General features: G+C 40.9%; 2 protein-coding genes across 6 annotated transcripts; both read left to right on the top strand.

Annotated features, from left to right (window-relative positions):
* The first annotated feature begins 6,134 nt into the window (after positions 1–6,134).
* rh50 (Rh50-like protein) lies at positions 6,135–8,847 on the top strand. The gene has a single exon (XM_035766401.2). The coding sequence runs from the start codon at positions 6,763–6,765 to the stop codon at positions 8,188–8,190; it is 1,428 nt and encodes a 475-aa protein (XP_035622294.1). The 5' UTR covers positions 6,135–6,762; the 3' UTR covers positions 8,191–8,847.
* A 532-nt stretch (positions 8,848–9,379) lies between these two features.
* On the top strand, positions 9,380–21,145 carry LOC118379367 (RNA-binding protein 39-like). Of its 5 annotated transcripts, none has more exons than XM_052481922.1 (17): positions 9,382–9,760; positions 10,243–10,299; positions 10,623–10,675; positions 11,394–11,938; positions 12,148–12,348; positions 13,074–13,139; positions 13,260–13,313; positions 13,433–13,550; positions 13,695–13,847; positions 13,963–14,100; positions 16,022–16,087; positions 16,167–16,371; positions 16,631–16,732; positions 18,413–18,527; positions 18,790–18,895; positions 19,562–19,640; positions 20,286–21,145. In XM_052481922.1, exons 8-17 carry the CDS (start codon positions 13,488–13,490, stop codon positions 20,384–20,386), a joined length of 1,128 nt encoding a protein of 375 aa, XP_052337882.1. In that variant the 5' UTR covers positions 9,382–9,760; positions 10,243–10,299; positions 10,623–10,675; positions 11,394–11,938; positions 12,148–12,348; positions 13,074–13,139; positions 13,260–13,313; positions 13,433–13,487; the 3' UTR covers positions 20,387–21,145. The 5 variants fall into 5 exon arrangements, with proteins under 5 accessions (XP_035622289.1, XP_035622288.1, XP_052337882.1 ...); XM_035766400.2 differs by lacking the exon at positions 10,623–10,675 and adding an exon at positions 10,506–10,575; XM_035766395.2 differs by lacking the exon at positions 10,623–10,675 and having other exon boundaries at positions 9,381–9,760; positions 11,886–11,938.
* The last annotated feature ends 1,275 nt before the right edge of the window (positions 21,146–22,420 follow it).

Here is a 22,420-nt window from a genome sequence, read left to right as displayed (position 1 = left end):
CCCTAAATTAAGTGCTAATTAGCTTTTAATGTGGCGATCATAAAGAACTATAAATGCCATGATGATCTGGATGAGACTGCCAAATCGAGGAAAAGGTAAGAATCTCTGGATTGATTATCTAAATGTAGTAATGAATAAATTGGCAATATTTATTTAAATGTAAAATTCTGTGAACTGTCTTGTACAAGTTTAAAATTGACACAATGGATGTCAGCAAAGGTGTCTGCTAGAGACGACGTGCAGGAGCTTGCAGGGTTTTGTAATTTTGCATGATGTCAACTTGTAACGGTTGTCGTTGGTGGAAGAAGGAGAGGACCAAGGTGCAGCGTGGTACGTGTTCATGATCTTTTAATTACACTGAACACTAGAACAAAACAAACAAAACAGAACAAACAAAACAGAACAAACAAACAAAACAGAACAGAACAAACAAACAAACAAAACAGAACAAACAAACAAACAAAACAGAACAAACAAACAAACAAACAAAACAGAACAAACAAACAAACAAACAAACAAACAAACAAACAAACAAACAAACAAACAAAACAGAACAAACAAAACAGAACAAACAAAACAGTCCTGTCTGGTACAGAGACAGAAAACTACCCACAACTCAAGGGCGAAAACAGGCTGCCTAAGTAGGGTTCTCAATCAGAGACAACGATTGACAGCTGCCTCTGATTGGGAACCATACCAGGCCAAACACATAGAAATACAAACATAGAACAGAACATAGAATGCCCATCCCAACTCACGCCCTGACCAACCTAAAACAGAGACATTAAAAAAGGAACTAAGGTCAGTACGTGACACTAATTTTATGCCAATTATAATTTTTCGAATCTGAGAGGAAATAGAGCTGACTATATTGATAAAAGTCACATTGTCTGAGAGATATTTACATGGTTATCAAAACGTCAAGCTAGTGTAGTCCTACACGAAACATAGCCCTTATTTTAAGTGTTTCTAAAAAATGTATGATGAAAAAAAGAATTGGAACAGTTCCCTGTTTGATCAATAGGTTTTATGGGTACTATGATACGTCCACTGTGGGGCTCTATAGCATACAAATTGGATGACAATTTAACATATATCTTGGAGGATGTATAGTATTATACATCTTTCTCTGAGAACAGGTTGCTTGTTGCGCTGTAACAACAAAGGAGAATTACGGGGAGAATTAACATTGGCGGTTAGGGAAACTAACGACAAAGGTTAGGATAATTTTACGTAACTGGTTAGGAGAACTAAAACAATGGTTGGAATAAAAAATTGTATGAATTTACAGAGCAGGTTAGATGTATTGGGTTAAGTTTAGAATAAAAGTTAGCTAAAATTCTACAGTTATGCCGACATGACTCAAACACACAACCTTTGGATTGCTAGACAGTCACGGATTACACCCATCCATCCTCCTAGACCAACCTCCCTACTTTCATTGCTGTCTAAATCTTGGAGGTGCTCAGAAATACATAAAGTATGTTTCGTATGGCTCTGAAGCCTGGCTGTTATTTATGGAAGAATTTTGAAGTCTGGCCAAAAAGATTATGCACTTTATTTTGTATTGATTTTTACATGTCTCAATACGTTTTAATAGCTTTGAATGTTTAAGTTATTTTCAAATGTTAATAGTATATTTGACAAATCCTTTGTTTTTTTGGTGCAACTCATAAAGTAAATTAACTTAGTTCGTACTACATTAATTTCATCTTGCTTTTCAATTTAATGCATGGAAAAGATTGTGTAAGAACATTCAGGTAACCTTAGCGGAATTAGCTAATTATCAAGGTCAATGTTTTTATATCAAAAGTAACTCAATTACTTTTACTCCGAGTACTTAGACTGCTCGAGTGGCGCACACACTACATCTCAGTGCTAGGGGCATTGCTACAGACACCTTGGTTCAAATCCAGGCTGTATCACAACCAGCTGTGATTGGGAGTCCCATAGGGCGGTGCACAATTGGCCCAGTGTTCTTCGGTGTAGGCCGTCATTGTAAATAAGAATTTGTTCTTAACTGAATAAAGGAAAAATACACACATATTACTCAAGTGAAAGAAAATGTAATTATAGTAACTAAAGAAAAGGACTAGGGTGGACAGTATCTTAAGCTAGGTTAAGGAGTGACATTGCCACTCGGGTGCATCTGTAAGAACGGTTTCCAGTTCAGAGTAGTTATTAACTAGAAAAGGATACAGGAGCACATTTAGGGGTAGGATGGAGATATGGTATTGCTTGTAAGGCAGGTAGGTATGATAGGTAAGGTTCTGAAATCATGTTGTGGTTTTGGAGGACACTAAAGGGTAGGTATAACACAGACATGATTAACCAGTGTCATAAATAATAACATAATAGAAAGTAGCCTATACAATATCAATAACAAACTAGGATAAACTAGGATATTGAACATGCCGTACTAGACATCCCTACTCCATTGAAGTTAACATTTTTAACGGTAAAGTAAGAATTTAGGTTAGATCATGGTTATCATGGTTATGGTTAGGGTAAGAGTAGGGGTTAAGGTTAGGGTTTAGGGTAGGGGAGTCCCAAGGATCCTGGATAGCACTGATCGTCAGATCACCCCTAAAAAAGGAAAAGAATAAAGGGCTTGGGCCGCCCCATGCCACCACAAACACTGAACAACACTGAGGAAAGAACAGCCTGCCTTTATACAACGATTGTCTATTATATTGACAAGATAGTCAAGTGACAGCTCTAACAATGGAAATAGATGTCTTCGGGTCTCAAAGATGGAAGGCAGGCGGGGAGGAGGTGAGGTGAGATCAGGTGGGAACATTCTAGCCAAGGAGAGGGCCGATATGAGTTTTAACAGGCCATAGAGGTAGATAGAGGCCTCATCTTTGCATCTGTGCCATTATAGTATATGACACAGCATGGGCAGTGACATTGACGCTATCTCCATTTTAAATGTTCCTTTTCTTCATTGGCTAATTGCACCCAACTCATAGGAATCCCCACCCAATTGACTACTTTAAAATGATGAAAGCCCTCAACAGCAATGTCCAAGCTAAAACGGGTTACATCAGTAAATCCTTGATCTATCGCTATGACAACAGGCACATCTTTTTTTCCAAAGTAGCCGAAATACAACTTGCGTCCACTTACATCAGTGCATTCATAACAACTTAACCATTATAAATAAGCCTCATGTAGCAAACTGACGTTGCTTCCAGAGTCCATTTGGAACTCACATTGCTCCCAGAGGTTTTGAACTCGGTAGTGAGTGATGCAACCAAGGAAAGATGATTTTTACACGCTTCAGCGCTCAGCGGTCCCATTCTGTGAGCTTGTGTGGCCTACCACTTCATGGCTGAGCTGTTGTTGCTCCTAGATGTTTCCATTTCACAATAACAGCACATTCAATTGACTGGGGCAGCTCTAGCAGGGTGGAAATTTGATGAACTGACTTGATGGTAGGTGGCATCCTATAACGGTGCCACGTTGAAAGTCACTGAGCTCTTCAATAAGGCCATTATACTGCTAATGTGTGTCTATGGAGATTGTATGACTGTGTGCTAAATTGTATAAACCTGTCAGCAACAGGTGTGGCTGACATAGCCAAATCCACTAATGTTAAGGGTTGTCCACATACTTTTGTATATATAGTGTATTTCAATACTCTTTCCACCCATGTAATGTACACAGAACAAAACGCAATACGTAAAGATTTGGTCCAATGTTTCATGAGCTGAAATTAAAGATCCCAGAAATGTTCCATACACACAAAATCTGTTTTTTTCAAATGTTGTGCACAAATTCTGTTTACATCCCTATTAGTGAGTATTTCTCCTTTGCCAAGATTATCCATCCACCTGACAGGTGTGGCATTGCTGATTAAACAGCATGATCATTACACAGATGCACATTGTGCTGGGGGCAATATAAGGCCACTCTAAAATGTTCTGTTTTTTTCACACAACACAATGCCACAGATATCTCAAAGTGTGCAATTGTCATGCTGACTGCAGGAATGTCCAACAGAGCTGTTGCCATAGAATTTAATGTTAATTTCTCTACCATAACCTGCGTCGTTTTAGAGAATTTGGTAGTAAGTGCAAGCGGCCTCACTACCGCAGACCACGTGTAACCACTCCAACCCAGGACCTCCACATCAGGCTTCTTCACCTGCGGGATCGTCTGAGACCATCCACCCAGACAGCTGAACTCTAGGTTTGCACAACCAAAGAACTTCTGCACAAACTGTCAGAAACCATCTCAGGGATGCTCATCTGTGTGCTCTTTGTCCTCGCCAGGGTCTTGAACTGACTGCAGTTTCTCGGTGCACCTTGTGCTGGGGACAATAAAAGGCCAATAAAATGTGCAATTTTGTCACAACACAATGCCACAGATGTCTCAAGTTTTGAGGGGGCATGCTATTGGCATGCTGACTGCAGGAAGGACCACCACAGCTGTTGCCAGATAATTTAATGTTAATTTCTCTACCATAAGCTGCCTCCAACATTGTTTTAGAGAATTTGGCAGTATGTCCAAACGGCCTCAACCGCAGACCGCATGTATGGCATCGTGTGGGTGAGCGATTTGATGACGTCAATGTTGTGAACAGAGTGCCCCACGGTGTCGGTGGGGTTATGGTGTGGGCAGGCATAAGCTACAAACACAACTGAATTTTATCAATGACAATTTGAATTTACAGAGATACCGTGAAGAGATCCTGAGGCCCATTGTCGTACCATTCATCCGCCACCATCATCTCATGTTTCAGCATGATCATGTACGGCGCCATGTCGCAAGGATCTGTACACAATTCCTGGAAGGTGAAAATGTACCAGTTCTTCCATGGCCTGCATACTCACCACACGTGTCACCCATTGAGCATGTTTGGGATGCTCTGGATCGACGTGTACGACAGTGTGTTCCATTTCCCGCCAATATCCAGCAACTTCACACAGGCATTGAAGAGGAGTGGGACGAAATTCCACAGGCCACAATCAACTGCTTGAGCAACTCTGTGCAAAGGAGATGTGTCGCGCTGCATGAGGCAAATGGTGGTCCCACCAGATACTGACTGGTTTTCTGATCCACATCCCTGCCTTTTTTTAAGGCATCTGTGACCAACAGATGCATATGTTTATTTCCAGTCATGTCAAATCCATAGATTAGGGCCTAGAGAATGAATTTAAATTGACTAATTTCCTTATAGGAACTGTAACTGAGTAAAAGCCTTGAAATTATTGCACATTGTGTTTATTTTTTTCAGTATACATGAATAATGCTAACCTCTCAGACTGATGAATTGAGGATTCAATCAATACTTTATTTTCCTGTTTACATTTAACAATTTCACGCTGCCCCAGATTTAGCACTAGAAAAACAGTAATCAAAATGTCTCACATTCTTTTAGCTATATTTTTTGGGAGAATTTCCTTTAGCGGCCACGCACAGTAAGAATGCATGCACAGTCCTCAATCTTTTTTAACAAAGTGATTATGCCATGTTTTGATCATGAGGGTGTTATGCTGTACTCTGTGGAAACACATCACACCCTGGCTGAGAGGGGCTGTGATGGCTAAACTCCTTTCAGTACCATAGATCCAACTACACAACCCAAGATTTGCACCAAGAGCATAGGGAGTTCAGAATCATATTTATACCAGTTTACAAAGGTTCTTTACGTTTGGGATTCAGGGGAAGAACATAGGAAGGGCCAGTTCTCATAAATAAACTAGTTAGTGTTAGCTTTGCACAAAAATGGGAGTCCAGAACACAAAACAATTTTACAATCAAATCAAATTAAAACAAGTTTCAGTGCTGGTGGAGGGAAAGCATTACAACTACCTAAAACTCAGGGTATCGCATCATCTGTCACATCATCCTTCTCGTAACGAAACAGCTGCTTCCCTCCCAAACACAGCCACATCTCAAACGACCAAAACAAGGGTTAAAAACAGGCATGGAAAAACATGGAGACAATCACAGTTCTCATTGAATCAATCAATTAGCAGGGACTCAATTAGGAGCGCATTGGCTGAAGCATGCACAGTACTCAAGGGTTTTCATCACACCTGTGACACACTCATTTACAATGATCATCCTGAAGTCAGGTGTATACCATCTGTGCTCATTATATAATTTTATTGAAGGTTGCGCTATGTTGTAAAATTGCAAAACAGATTCTGACTGGGAGTAGTGTTGGGGAATAGTACCGCAACATGTAATTCAACTACATTTTGCAGTAGCTTGTTGGCAGTTTAACTACATTCAAATGTTGATAGTGTTTTCAGTAGTTAATGACCGCTGGGCTAGCTGACACACTCACATTCTGTCTGTCACACAGATCTCACTATACTGTTTGATACAGTATTAACAGTGTTAATACATACATGTTCCTTAACTTTGTATTATATGACATTTTAGATTTAGTTATAGTTTTTCACAAGGTAGTTTTGATATAGTGAACAGCTTCTTCAGAGTAACTTTAATTAAACAAACTATAATTATCTTCAGGGTAGCATTATGTAGCTCAACTTTTTCCAGTGTGAAGTAATTGGTAACTTGGTAAACTATATTTCAGAGTAGCTTTCCACACAATGCCTGGGAGATGGTTTATTGTAAAGGCCAAAGTACAAGTAGTAACGTTGCTCTACAAAGGGGGTGTGGTCTATGCACATCAGTCTTAGTAAAAACTCCAGCAATGTTCTAGGCCTTTCTTATCGAGGGTGAGATGATATAAAGGCAGAGAAAAGCAATTCTGGTCATTTGTCTGAAAAAGCTCTCAACATGAAAAAGCATTCCACCAGTCTGAGGGTGAGACTGCCTGTCCTGGTGCTGGTCCTGGAGGTTCTCCTCCTAGCTCTCTACACTGCCTTTGTCACCTATGACAATGATGCTAATGCTAAACTGCAGAACAATGAGACCAAACCCATGGACAACGCACTGTACCGAGATTACCCATACTTTGCTGACATTCAGGTGATGATATTCATTGGATTTGGGTGCCTTCTGGCCTTCTTCCGTCTCTACGGCTTCAGTGGAATGGTCTTCAATTTCCTGACGGCCACCTTCGCCATCCAGTGGGCCATCCTGGTACAGGGCTACTTCCAGTTCAGCCATGCTGGGAAGATCCACCTGGGGGTCATCAACCTGATCAATGCTGAGTTTGCCTGTGCCGTGGTGCTCATTTCCTTCGGGGCTGTCCTGGGAAAGACCAGCCCAGTGCAGCTCCTAGTCATGGCCCTGCTGGAGGTCCCAGTGTTCTCAGTCAATGAATGGGCCGTGCTCAAGTACCTGAGGATCAACGATGCAGGGGGATCGATCCTCATCCACCTGTTTGCCTGCTATTTCGGCCTGGGTGCAACATTTGTCCTGTACAGGCCACGTCTGAACGAGGGTCACGCCAAGGAGAACACCAGCTACCAGTCAGACATCCTGTCAGTTATGGGCACCCTGTTCCTCTGGGTGTTCTGGCCCTCCTTTAACTCGGCTCTAACCCTGAAGGGAGACGACCAGCACAGGGCCATCCTGCACACCTTCATAGGCCTCAGCTCCTCCACCCTCACCGCCTTCGCCCTCTCTGCCATGCTCAACAAGAATGGCAAGATTACAATGGCCGACATCCAGAACGTGACCCTGGCGGGCGGGGTGACAGTGGGGGCGTCGGTGGACATGATGATCTCCCCTGCGGCTGCGTACGCACTGGGTGTGATGGGCTGCATCGCCTGCATGCTGGGATACAAGTACCTCAGCCCCTTCCTGGCCCGCCACCTCCGGATCCAGGACCAGTGTGGTATCCACAACCTGCATGGCCTCACAGGACTCATATCCTGTGCCGCAGGGATATGTGCAATCCTGACAGCCACTGAGGAGGTGTATGGACCCAGCATGTATGAGATCTTTAGCCACATGGCACCTATGGAAGGAGATCCTAAGCTTCTGGAGCTCCAGGAGTTGATCCCTGGTCTGCAGCCAGGTCTGGGGCGCAGTGCCAGGGAACAGGCCCTCTACCAGATGGCAGCTGTGTTCTCCACTATGGGAGTGGCAGCACTAGGGGGCATATTGACAGGCTTTGTGTTGAAGCTGCCGTATCTTGCATCACCCTCAGATGACCTCTGCTTTGATGATGAGCTATTTTTTAATGTTCCGCCTCATTATGATTGTCCGATGGCCCTAAATGGTCAAATCAAAACTGATGATTCGACAGCATCATAGGGTGCTAGCTATGCATTTAGTTGTATAAATAAGTTTAATGCTGAATGACGGTAAAACATTTAAATTGATTAGATAATCATGCAGTTTAGCAATATAATAAATCCTCATTCGTGGTTAATGTACTCTGTGATCCATTTCTCTTTCTTGCACTTTTTTATTTTACAATCCCACATTAGAGGTTTTATGGACACAAACTTGGTTTTGTAACCAAATTAACCATTGGGTTTTTATTTGTACTTATTTTAAGATGTTTTAGTATGCAAGTCTATGTCTCGCTGCTTAATGAAATCCATTTGTCTATTTTTAGTGGTTTGTAAAAGTGCGTCATCTCATACTGACTACAGTATCCTCACACACCTGACTGTTAAATGTATTGAGGTCAGAGGGCTTTTGTTTTCAAGTGTGGTACAACATTGGTCATTTTATGTCAAATGACCTGAGAATGAATACAATTTTGCGGTTAGCAAAAAAATTGCAAATGTGGGCACTCAAACCACATGATTATATCATTCATACAATGTAAATTAACATAATACAGAATATTGACACATCCACATTCACATAATACAGAATATTGACACTAATTTGATGACTCTATTAATAAAGAATCTCTCATTTTACAATCCCACTATTGCTTTACACTGTTCCTGCAGTCCTCCTTGCAATGTTTTATTGTGTATACTCAGATTTAGATCATGTTTAGTGTAGTGGTGAAAGGTATTTTACAGCTCCTTAAAGGGTCACAAAGTCTGATGGCCAACATGCAGTAAGCTTTTATGCAACTAAGGTGACCCTTTAGCATGCAAAGAGGCCTTGAGTGCAAAACTCTTAGCTCGGGACTAATATTTTTCCTGGTTAGGAAATTCTCCTGATCTTGTGAATTTATTTCCTGACATCAAACAAGTGTTTGAAAATTGAAAGAGGTTGTTATTCTACAGCCAAATTACAGTCGTAAAGAGCCAGACATGTTTATTCACCACAAGAAAAAACCTAAATAAATAAATAAAAGGTTGGCTACATAGCTCTGTTCTATGATCATATCTGTGCAGGGGAGGTAATGCAGTCCTAGGAGGCATTTGTTTTTCACACTTTGGGTGATTTGATCTAATTTTCCGGTAGGTGGCGGTAAAGTACCATATTGAGAAGAGAGAGGCGGTGGAGTAGCCTTTCTAGATAGCTCGGACAAACAACCCCGCCTTCCTCGAGGCTTGAGTGCAGAGCGCCATTTTAGAGAGGCAAAGGAAGTTGTTTTGTGAAACAACTTCAAACGCTTGAAAGGGGAAAGAACTAATATAAAGCTAAATACTTTACGGGCTGTTACTGATCATTTCGTTGGTAATACGTAGTCTAGAGAGAGAGCATTTTCTGGAGCGATTATTTTGAATCTGTTGTTGGCAGGAACAGCAGCAGGCGAATCCGAGGTCAAATTGGGCCTATTTTAGAAGGAGGCAACGGTAGTTCGCAGGCTAGCTCACTGGCTGATTGGTTAGCTTGCTAGCTAGGTAACTATTCATTTTCTGGTCACAGAAAAAGAAGCAGACGGGACGGGACGGTGGGACAAATCCCTGCGGTAAATTACCATTGCACATCTTCCTCAGATAGTAGTAAACGAACGTTGGCTAGTTAGTTAGCTAACGCCAGTTACGTTACGAGTAAACATCTTGCTAACTAAGTGTCTTAGCTATAGTTCTTAATCAGCTACTGTATGTAGCTAGCTATAACTAGTCTAGCTAACATTAGCTAGCTGTAAGCTGCAGTCTAACGTGTAGGAGTGTTGGTCAAATGTATTGGAATGTTCCACAGTTGATGCTCTGTTGTCAGCTGGGAACTATTTAGCTAGCTAGTTAGCTGCCCAGCTAAAATGTAGTTATTGTTAGAACATTCAACTAGCTACTGGTAGCTAGCTAACAGTTTTTCTAACTAACGTTAGCTAGATTGCCAACTAACGTTATATTCTGTGGCCGCAGTATATACCTAACGAATTCTATATGAATGTAATGTTTTTATCTTATGACTAAACATGAGTTGATTGTATCTTGTTTTCTCTTGCAGGAGACCATGGCAGACGATTTTGACATTGAGGCTATGCTAGAGGCTCCATACAGAAAGGTGGGTAGAATTGCCAGGCTTGTATGTTTTTTTTGTGCATTCACTATTTGCTGATCTAGTATCATCTTGCTGCTCAGAGATGTATAAGTTCGCTATTATTGATAGTTAAATGATTGTGTGTGCCTCTCAATGTATGAATGTGGTGTGTGATGCAGTCAGACATAATCCAAAATTCTCAATAAACGCCCATCTATCTTTCTTTGTAGACTTGCCTAATGATATCTCACCTCTACTCCCATGAATTCACCTTTGATTCCAGTGTGAACTGTGAAAAAAGTAAGGTAGTAATTGCGCAATGTATTGATGTACTGTGATCCCCCTAGGACAAAAAGAGCCTCATCTTAGAACATCCTATCACCTGTTCGGTTGCAACAAGGTGAATGCAAATGGATGATAATCAGCGCATTTTACCTCACATGCAAAGGAGACAGTATTTAAAATTTCTGTTGACATGGTAACTAAAGGCATTGTTCCACCATGTTTACACCTGTTAGATTGACCGTGATACCAGTAGTTCTGGCACATATTCTATTTATATGCATTGACATTTGTTATGCATCGTTGTCAAGTAAGTCGGACCTGAAATAGACCTTACGTGTGTTAGTACTTTTACCCTTACATGTCTTTTCGTAGATTAGTCTACTGACTCATAGTATACGTTGTTTTACAAATCATTGATATGGCTTAAATGTGTAGTCATGATTTTGCCGAGGTCAACAGAGTAAGCTATTGATAACTTTGAAATATGAATACTGTCTCCATGCCCAAGTCTATTGATTCCGATTCGTAAATCAGCATCTTGACTTTGCATGCCTTTTAACACCAGTAATATTCAAAGTTTATTTTCTTATTACAATTTATTTAAGATTTTCATTTCAAGATTTCATTTCCATGATACATTTAGTTATTGATTTCACCAATAAGAATAGTTTTCCCCTCATGAAATACAAGCCAAAATGGATCACCTCCATTCAGCCGGCACTAAAAGAAAAAACATAGGTAATTTAACATGAGGCTGAACTAGTGGATTTTTTCTTTTCAGTTTTTCTTGGGAGTCCATATTACTAAGCAGTGTGAATCCCTGTTTGCTTCAGGGCGAGATGTGTGACAGAGGTGGCATCGAACTCTTACATTCCAAGAAGGAAAATGGGTGAAGATCACTGGACTGGCACCAACCACAGGATCTCTTTTAGTGGCTGTGGGCCAAGCATGGCCTCAGTGGGCTTAGGATCAGATAGTGGTATTGGTACGACAAAGCAGGAGGGGTGGGGTTGAGATGACCAAACTGTTACCATGGCTTACTGTAGCATGCCAAAATGTTAGATACTTTCCCCATACACCTTGACTTTTGGTTGGATTGAGTACTGTACAGTATTTAGTTATAACAGTGGGTGGGGGGTGGGGGTGGAACTCTACAGGGGCTGTAGATGGACCACCTTAGATACTTCTCCAAACATATCAGTAATGTTAACAGTATTTTTACTAAATGAATATATTCTGTATTTTCTTGTTCCCTCCCCTTACCCCTGACGACTTGCAATGTTTCCTCTACGTCCTCATGATGTTCTTCTATCGACCCTGCTTAGGATGAGATCAAGTCCTCTAGCGCTAATGGACATGAGGAGCGCAGTAGTAAGAAGTAAGTACTGAGTTTTAAATTTGTGCTATTTGTTAAACCGTCTTCACATTATCTGGTCAGTTAGCTATCTACAGTTTTAGTCAGGTTTTAATCATGTAAACTTTACAAAACTACATCAGTAATGGACAGAAGATGTTGTTTCAAGTATCTGTTAACTGTATTATTTGATTCCGTGACTTGCACTCTGACAATCTCAACTTGTGTTCCAGGAAAAAGAGGAGCCACAGTAGGAGTAGTCGGAGCCCGAGCTCTGACAAGCGCAGAAGCAAGAGCAAAGACAGGAAGAAGAGCCGGGACAGGAAGAGGAGCAAGAGTCGGGAGAAGAAACGCAGCCGCAGCAAGGAGCGCCGCCGCAGCGGCTCCCACAGCAGGGAGCGTGCCGGGCGCTACAGAGGACGCCGCAGCCCCTTGTATGTATAGAGATCTTCCAATTTTGGTGGGGAATAGTCTGCTTTATCATTTCGTTGTGGGTAATTCATTTTTCCCCCTTTTGGAAGCTGACAGTACAAATGTTGATGATGAAATGAAACAGGATTTTGTATTTACATTTACATTTAAGTCATTTAGCAGACGCTCTTATCCAGAGCGACTTACAAATTGACAGCGGTATAGTAAAAAAAACATCTAGGGTATGGTGGTTGGCTTCTATGTGGAAGTTCAGGCATGAGGTGGATAAATAATGCTGTAGCCCTGGTTTTGTCCTCAGGTCAACCCCGTTTACTACTCCTTTCTTACTTCCTCTTTCAGCTGAGTGTCATGTGACTGGGCTGGTTAGCCTTTGTGTTTCTCAAGAGAAGTAGAGTACACAAAGTAGGCCCAAGTGGGGGTGGAGGCTGTTGTAGGGCCCATTTTGACCGTCGCCTTTATGAACGAGAAAGTGTTCATCATTCCTACTATGCTGCTGGAGACGTTTCCTCCACTCCGTCAGTGTGTCCCTGAAACTTAATGCCGAACACATAGGCATGAATTGTACTCTTAGGCATATTAACCTACTCCGTTGAGGTCATTGGTAATTGAATATACACTTAACACATATTATACACTTAACACTTATTAAAAACCAACACAGTTTGAAATATAATCTTCATCAGTAGTAGGCATACATACTGAGCTGAACCTTGTTTTACACCCCTAGTTTGGGGCCGAAATTTAACGGTGGTCCAGGAGGGAAGATTGGCCCACCACATGCCAACAAACTAAGGTTTTTATAGTTAAATTCTTTGTGATATGACGTGTTGGTGGTTGGCTGTCTTGTCATTAAAGTATTAATGTAAAGTCTGTTAGTCTTAGAACTAACTCTTGTGATTGTTACTTTTTTCAGTCGTAGGCGCTCAAGAAGTCGTAGTCCCTTCAAGAAAGACAAGAGTCCAGTAAGGTGAGATACACAGCTGGATTGTCTAGTTAGAAGCTCTCGTGGTTTCAGATCAGTTTTGTGAACTGGAATTCTTTCTCACCGTCCATCAAAAACGTGTTTTTTCTGTTTTCTTTTTCAAGGCAACCAATTGACAACCTGACCCCAGAGGAGAGGGATGCCCGTACTGTGTTCTGTATGCAGCTGGCAGCCAGAATCCGACCACGAGATCTAGAGGACTTCTTCTCTGCTGTGGGGAAAGTCAGTATTCACAGTTTACACACATTTTAAAGTAGAAGCCTGAAATGTGTCACGATCAAGACTTTATTTTGACAAAGCATTTAGCTAATGGTCAATAGGAAGGTGCTCACTCCTGACAGACTATTGCTATTTTATCCTCTGTAGGTGAGAGACGTGAGGATGATCTCCGATAGAAACTCCAGGAGGTCAAAGGGCATCGCCTACATAGAGTTTCTGGAGGCGAATTCGGTCCCATTGGCCATTGGCTTGACTGGACAGAGACTTCTTGGAGTGCCCATCATTGTCCAGGCCTCTCAGGTAGTTGATTTAACCATAACATTTTTAGAAATGATGGAATTAGTAAATGTGATGTCACCTTTCACAACTAACTTGGCAGATGGCATAGACTCACCATTTGTGTGTGTGTGTGCAGGCTGAGAAGAACAGAGCAGCAGCAATGGCCAACAACCTTCAGAAGGGTAATGCTGGCCCCATGCGGCTGTACGTGGGCTCTCTGCACTTCAACATCACAGAGGACATGCTGCGAGGCATCTTTGAGCCTTTCGGAAGGGTAAGGAGGAAACCCCATTACTTGTCATGTATGTTAAACCTGTTATGGCTGTGAGGGGAACGGCACCTCAGTACCTCCAGGCTCTGATCAGGCCCTACACCCAAACAAGGGCACTGCGTTCATCCACCTCTGGCCTGCTCGCCTCCCTACCACTGAGGAAGTACAGTTCCCGCTCAGCCCAGTCAAAACTGTTCGCTGCTCTGGCCCCCCAATGGTGGAACAAACTCCCTCACGACACCAGGATAGCGGAGTCAATCACCACCTTCCGGAGACACCTGAAACCCCACCTCTTTAAGGAATACCTAGGATAGGATAAGTAATCCTTCTCACCCCCCTTTAAGATTTAGATGCACTATTGTAAAGTGACTGTTCCACTGGATGTCATAAGGTGAATGCACCAATTTGTAAGTCGCTCTGGATAAGAGCGTCTGCTAAATGACTTAAATGTAAATGTAATGTAAATGCAATCCCGATACAGGGATCGATATGACAACTACCAGTGAAAATAGAGGGCGCCAAAATTCAAACCACAGAAATCTCATAATTACAATTCCTCAAACATACATGTGTCTTATATCATTTTAAAGCTATTCTCATTGTTAATCCCACTAAAGTGTCCGATTTCATATAGGCTTTTCAGCGAAAGCACTACAAACTATTATGTTAGGTCTCCACCAAACCACAATAAGCACAGCCATTTTCCAGCAAAATATAGCATTCACAAAAAAACAGAAATAAAGATAAAATTAATCACTAACTTTGAATTATCTTCATCGGATGACACTCATAGGACGTCATGTTACACAATACATGCATGTTTTGTTTGATAAAGTTCATATTTATCTAAAAAAAATCTGAGTTTACATTGGTGCGTTAGATTCACTAGTTCCAAAAATAAAGTGATTTTGCATAGCCACATCATTCAACAAAAATACTCATCATAAATGTATATGATAATATAGTTATACACATGGAATTATAGATATACCACTCCTTAATGCAACCGCTGTGTCAGATTTAAAAAGAACGTTAAGGAAAAAGAAATGCATGCAATAATCTGAGACTGCGCTCAATTTAAAAACACCACAGCCTCAAAGATGGCGTCAATATAAACAAGAAATTACGTGAGAAATATTCCCTTACCTTTGATCTACATCAGAAAGCACTCCAGGAATCCCAGGTCCACAAATGTTTGTTTTGTTCGAAAATGTCTGTTATTTATGTCCAAATACCTTCTTTTGTTCGAGCGTTTAGTATACATATCCAAACGCTAATTCTGGTCAGCGTTATATTGGACAAAAACTTCAAAAGGTGATATTACCGGTCGAAGAAACATTTCAAACTAAGTACAGAATCAATCATTAGGATGTTTTTTAACATATAGCTTCAATAAAGTTCCAACCGGAGTATTCATTCTTGTCTTCGTGAGCAATGGAACGCAAGTGACTTCCATAAGGAAAAAGTGAGGTCACAAAATGGCTGCTTGATGGACATCTGATATATTCTGCTCTCATTCACTCCCTCAACAACATAGAAGCCTCATTATAGTTTCTATTGATGGTTGACATCTAGTGGAACCCCTAGGCAGTGCAACATCATTTATATCTCAAGGGGATTTCATTGGGGGCTCTGGTGAATACATACAAGCTCAGATTTTTTTATTTCAACTCAGGATTTTGCCTGCCAATATGAGTTCTGTTATACTCACAGACATCATTCAAACAGTTTTAGAAACTTCAGTGTTTTCTATCCAATACTACTAATAATATGCAAATATTAGCAACTATGACTGAGGAGGAGGCCGTTTGATATGGGCACCTTTCATCCAAGCTACTCAATACTGCCCCTGCAGCCATTAAAAGTTAACCTCAATTTTCCACTAACTCTGTTGTATCTAACTGGATGTTGTTTTCCTTAACAGATTGAGAGCATACAGCTGATGATGGACAGTGAAACTGCACGATCCAAAGGATATGGTTTCATCTCAGTAAGTTCCTGATTCCAGAAGTGTGTGTGTGCCATGTTATTTAGCTAATTTCTTACTGGATGACCTTGTTTAATTGTAGTTTGCAGATGCAGAGTGCGCTAAGAAAGCATTGGAGCAGCTGAATGGCTTTGAGCTGGCCGGACGGCCCATGAAGGTTGGTAACGTGACAGAACGCACCGACTCCTCCACCGCCAGCTCCTTCCTGGACAACGACGAGCTGGAGAGGACAGGCATTGACCTGGGCACCACCGGGCGCCTGCAGCTCATGGCCCGGCTGGCAGAGGGTGAGCTATTAGCTGATGTTTTTGAGTGAATGTAGTTTCTTTTGTGCTCAAAATTGCCATTGGGTTTATTTGTCAGCAGTTAGTAATAGCTGAGCTAAGTATTCAATATCTCCGCCTGTTTTGATGAAATGTAAAACCTATTTTATCAACCAAGGATGTTGTTATCCCAGTTGACCTCTCATCACTCCAGTATGTGTGCTCAAGTTGTTTTAAATAGCATTGAACAGACTTGATGCTAATGAATACTTGTTTCCCTCAGGTACTGGTCTTCAGATTCCTCCAGCTGCACAACAGGCTCTACAGATGAGTGGTTCCATGCACTCCTCTTCAATCCACTTTGGCAACATGGCAGCTGGTACAGGTAGTCACATGATCTATACTGTATGTAACATGTCACACTACATATTGTGGAATTAACTACTCACTGGCCTCATCTTAAGACACGGCAGACATGCCTCTCCTCAAAGGAGAAAAGTTCAAAACCTGTGATTTTGAATTTTAAGCTCTATTGATACCTCATGCTAATGTGAAATGTACTAAGTTTGCTTTGGCTGTTGATCATAACTAATTCTAGAGGTACATAGCAAACGAGAGCTGTCAGACCTCCATTGGCAGGATGGTTTCCAGTGAACGATGAATGCAAAGTGGGTTCAAATGATCTGGAGACTGCGTGGGTTCAAATGATCTGGAGACTGCGTGGGTTCAAATGATCTGGAGACTGCGTGGGTTCAAATGATCTGGAGACTGCGTGGGTTCAAATGATCTGGAGACTGCGTGGGTTCAAATAAACTGCTTCTGTGACCACCAGTATTTGATCATCTCAAATGTACCACCATAAGACTTCTCATCCTTCCTCACTATCGTTTATCTTTTAATGATCTCTTCCACATATATCTAATGGATCCACACGTGAACACTAAATGCCAATCTGCCATTGCCACCAATACTCCTTTATGTGGTATGTTCATCGCTTCTGACCACATCCCTGCAACAACCTGCCATGTTGTCAGCTTTTGGTGAAAGACATCTGAGACGTACTCTTATCTGAAAGGTGTTTTCTTCCCTCACTATGACACTGCGTGAAAAGAGCACATTGAATATAATGGGCAACTGGTGGGAAACCTATAATGAGTTGGCATCATTCAAGTCAACCTGTGTGTTTTGTCTTGCCAAAACCAGCAATTTGTCTTACTAAGTGAATGGACACTTACAACTTGCTGAAACACTATAATGTTAGATGGAATGCTGATATTGAACTAACATGCAGAAACAGGAGAACCTTAGCTTCTCTGTGTTTGCCTTATGCTATGGATGTCCACCTGTAGCAACTAGGTCTAATGGTATGATGTGCACTGCAGTGTAGTAAGTAAATGGTCTTGGCTATGCTCTTCATCTATTGTGCATCTTTCCATCCTCACAACCTAAATAATTTCCCCTTTCCAGCCTAAGTGCAAGTTTTTAACGTCTCTTCTTCTAATATTTTAGACATACAAGCCAGGCTGAACCCACCCCCTGAAGGTGAATGTGAAGTGCACAATTGGAGTGCACAATTTATCAAATCTGCACACAATTTAATGCTCATCTAAAATAAATCCTTTCAAGTTCTCATGTTTCAAACCAGAGTGAAATCTCCCATGGTCCTTTTTTCTTGTTGTGGTCTGAAATCATTGCTGTCATGCATACTGAATTCACAGTATGCATATAAATGCTTTTCTTGTTTAAGCCAAATAAGATTCTCAAGCTCTCTATACATCTTATCTGGTTTTCTTGTGTGTAACTACATTTTGTCCAACAGTACATTGAAACAGCATGGCAGAAAGACCAGTCCTGTACTTTTACATGTATTCGTTGATTGCTTGTTTAAAGGGGGGAGGTAATCAAAATTACTAAGTCAACCTGATGATTAAGTCAGATGCAGGGTTGGGGTCAATTACAGTTTGTTCAGGAGCTGATGGTCAATTCAACAGACAGGAATTCAGCTGCACTAGACCCCCCTGGTCAGAAGGACCTCTGTTAATGATGCTGTCATCTCCTTTTACAGCTGTCGCCAACCCTGCCATGAACCTGGGTCCAAGCATGAACCAGGCCATGAACCTCCCAACTCAACCACTGGCTACACACTGCCTACAGCTGTCCAACATGTTCAGCCCACAGTCGTAAGACACTACTTTCCCCTTTTCATTTCATGATGGCAGAAAACCATTGTTTTAGAGCTTTGATTCACTGAACTAGGTTCACAAATGCATCACCAAATGTAAGATTAGGGTACAATTGTGGAGATACTAAATAACTGTCAACTCATTGATTATGGCTTTTTTTCTGGGAGCCAAAAGGGCTTAACTTCTCATTTCATGAAGCTGGGTTAGGCGAGTCATTAGTTTGTGATGAAGGGGTTGAAACGACCTGCCTTCTTTCCAGGGAAAATGAGCCTGGTTGGGACATCGAGATTCAAGATGACGTCATGGAGGAGTGCAACAAACATGGTGGCATTGTCCATATATATGTCGACAAGAACTCACCTCAGGTAAGACCCTTTTAAAATGCACTATAGAGGTGGATAGTTCTAAACTGGTCCAGCAAATTATGCACTTTGCCCCCCAATTATTTGGTGCTGCATGTTTTATATAATGGTCAAATTTAGAATGTTACGTTAATTTCAAGATCAATTATAGCCTTGCGTCCATCAAATTGTCTGTTGCAGATTGCCAAGTGCAGACTTAAAAAAAAAAAATTAAAAAAATTATGAACCCAAGTCTCTATGCAGTTACTTCAAAATGTTAAGCCATGTACCCATGTTTGTACTCTGTTGCGGGTCTTTTTTTACTGAAATCCATACTTTTTAATAAAACATTAATGAAATACAGCCACAGTGTTTCCTTGTTGAGATTCAATTGGCACATGCGCTGAGTTGCCATCTTAGCAACAGCAATGAGGAAAGAGTCAGTTGTATTTGATTTCAGCAAACAAAGGCACGCAACAACCGAAGCCAAACATGGGTACACGGTAAGGGTGTAAGAATTTTACATTTTGAAAGTATTGACTGCATAGCAAGTCGGAGGTTCATTTAAAAATAAAAAGCTAAAAAAAGCTCTAGTCTGCGCTCAACTCTGTGGATTTGAGGTACTTGGGCAATGTTGCAGATCGATAGATGTTTTATTGCCCTTATCTTACCGCTTCCTTTCTCTTATAGGGCAACGTGTACGTAAAATGCCCCACTATCCCAACAGCGATGGCTGCAGTGAATGCCCTACATGGACGGTGGTTTGCAGGTGTGTATCCTTGTACCAATGCATTCTATAGGGTCATTCTTTGATATTTACATGCCTTGCATTTATATCAGTTATGTTTGTGGCATGGAATAATGGGAAGTATTCAAAACAAAACTGTACCATGTTAGCACAGAGTTTCTAAACCCAGAGGCACAGCATTGCAAGACTACCTTGAACGCTTGCCAAATTTCTTAGCTGATAATTTAATAGAAATGTGAAGGCATAACCTAGATTTGAGCAAATGTCTCAAGTAGTTGAACATGTTATTACTCCAACCTTGTAAAAGTGACAAACTGACACATTTTAGACAGAAACAACTTTTATATTGACCTTTGATTTGACGGCCTGCACATGCAGTTTGGCACGAGACCACCGTTAAACGCGTTTTCTCTTTCTACGCATGAGCTTAGTTAGCCAACATCGCCTACAAGTGTGATCAGGGATTTCTATAGGCTAAATGCTTCTCAAATCTTCCTACTGTCTTTTATTTTAGGTTCAAGTGAGTTGTGCTGCTGATTTATTAACATTTTTATCTCTAGCTAGAATGTTTTTTTTTTTTTTTTAGAAATCTGCTTTCTACATTCATAAATAACTTGTTCATGTGTTAGACAAGTAATGATGCAAGTTTTTTTTTTTTCTCCGTAGGTAAAATGATCACTGCGGCGTACGTACCCCTCCCAACCTACCATAACCTTTTCCCTGATTCAGTAACGGCCACCCAGCTACTGATGCCTTCGCGGCGATAAGTCTGCCATGCATGGAGTAGATGTTGCAACGCCTGTGGGCTTCAAAATGTACATAATGTTTGCTAATATGTTGGGAACTTATTTACCAGAGTAGCAAAATACTGCACCAGTCCACCCAATCTTCATTCAGAAATACAAAAGGTTTTGAAGGATATTTGTTTTATTGTTCAATCTGACGGCCATCAGGCTGAGCTTCAGTTCTGTATCCGCACATTTCTGTTGGTGCACTTGAGCAAATTACGTTGTGTGTTTCAACCTGCATTGCGATAAGGAGTTGTTATACAGTGGAAAGTGGGTACTAAGTAGATTTAAGTTGAAACTGACCACAAAAGAACCCATTTTGGGGACAACCCCACCTAATTAACCTCTGATTCTAAGTGCAGTTTGCTCTGTCCTCATCCAATTACCACTTATCATTGTACGTTTTGTCATTCAGTTCGGCTTTAGAAATTGATTTGCCCAATAAGTTTTTCAGTTAATGTGTTAAATGAAAAGAACAATGCCTACAAACACCCAAAAACAGATCTATTTTTTTGTTAACAACTTCAAGGTATTCATTGTGTTTGAGATCACTAAGTTTTTAACATTTGTAATCAAGACTTGATTTTGTAAAAACTCTTGATTTAAATTTACTATCAAAATAAGTGATTTCGGTGGTTCAATGTGATGTGCATTTTGTCTTGTTGACATTGGATTGTTTCATCTGGAATGAAGGGGGATGTGAAATATGTGTTTGTAATAAAATCCTAGTTTACAACAGCTGGTTTACACTCAGACCTTTCAATAATTACTGTTTTAATTAGAGGTCGACCAATTATGATTTTTTTTTCAACACCGATACTGATTATTGGAGGACCAAAAAAGCCGATACCGATTAATCGGCCAATTTTATTTATTTGTAATGACAATTACAACAATACTGAATGAACACTTATTTTAACTTAATATATCTATTTAGCCTCAAGTAAATAATGAAACGTGTTCAATTTGGTTTAAATAAAGCAAAAACAAAGTGTTGGAGAAGAAAGTAAAAGTGAAATATGTGCTATGTAAGAAAGCTAATGTTTCAGTTCCTTGCTCAGAACATGAGAACATATGAAAGCTGGTGGTTCCTTTTAACATGAGTCTTCAATATTCCAAGGTAAGAAGTTTTAGGTTGAAGTTATAGGACTTATAGAATTATAGGACTATTTCCTTCTATACCATTTGTATTTCATTAACCTTTGACTATTAGATGTTCTTATAGGCACTTTAGTATTTCCAATGTAACAGTTGGTGGCTTCCGTCCCTCTCCTCGCTCCTCCCTGGGCTCGAACCAGCAACACGACAACAGCCACCATCGAAGCAGCGTTACCCATGCAGAGCAAGGGGATCAACTACTAGAAGGCTCAGAGCCAGTGACGTTTGAAATGCTATTAACGCGCGCTAACTAGCAAGCCATTTCACTTCGGTTACACCAGCCTCATCTCGGGAGTTGATAGGCTTGAAGTCATAAACAGCGCAATGCTTGAAGCACAAACGAAGAGCTGTTTGAATTAATGTTTACAAGCCTGCTTCTGCCTACCACCGCTCAGTCAGATATTTAGATGTTTATATGCTCAATCAGATTATATGCAACGCAGGACACGCTAGATAATATCACCAACCATGTGTAGTTAACTAGTGATTATGATTGTTTTTTTATGAGAAGTTTAATGCTAGCTAGAAATTTACCTTGGCTTTACTGCATTCGTGCAACAGTCCTTGTGGAGTGCAACAAGAGAGGCAGGTCGTTATTGCGTTGGACTAGTTAACTGTAAAGTTGCAAGATCGTATCCCCCGAGCTGACGAGGTGAAAATCTGTCGTTCTGCCCCTGAACGAGGCAATTAATCCACCGTTCCTAGTCCGTCATTGAAAATAAGAATGAGTTCTTAACTGACTTGCCTAGTTAAATAAAGGTATAAACAAATCAGCCAAAAATACAGATTCCCGATTGTTATGAAAACTTGAAATCGGCCCTAATTAATCGGCCGAACCTCTAGTTTTAATATACA

This window comes from Oncorhynchus keta, chromosome 27, assembly GCF_023373465.1.
Source record: "Oncorhynchus keta strain PuntledgeMale-10-30-2019 chromosome 27, Oket_V2, whole genome shotgun sequence".
NCBI classification, from domain to species: domain Eukaryota; kingdom Metazoa; phylum Chordata; class Actinopteri; order Salmoniformes; family Salmonidae; genus Oncorhynchus; species Oncorhynchus keta.
The sequence above is the reverse complement of the archived record's forward strand: the minus strand, read 5'-3'. Positions and strand labels throughout refer to the sequence as shown.

Coding starts and splice junctions, on each gene's coding strand:
- rh50 (XM_035766401.2), top strand. CDS start 6,763: ATGAAAAAGCATTCCACCAGTCTGAGGGTGAGACTGCCTGTCCTGGTG.
- LOC118379367 (XM_035766395.2), top strand. CDS start 10,249: ATGGCAGACGATTTTGACATTGAGGCTATGCTAGAGGCTCCATACAGA. Junction 16,733..18,412: donor CAACATGGCAGCTGGTACAG/GTAGTCACATGA, acceptor CTCCTTTTACAG/CTGTCGCCAACCCTGCCATG. Junction 18,528..18,789: donor AACATGTTCAGCCCACAGTC/GTAAGACACTAC, acceptor CCTTCTTTCCAG/GGAAAATGAGCCTGGTTGGG.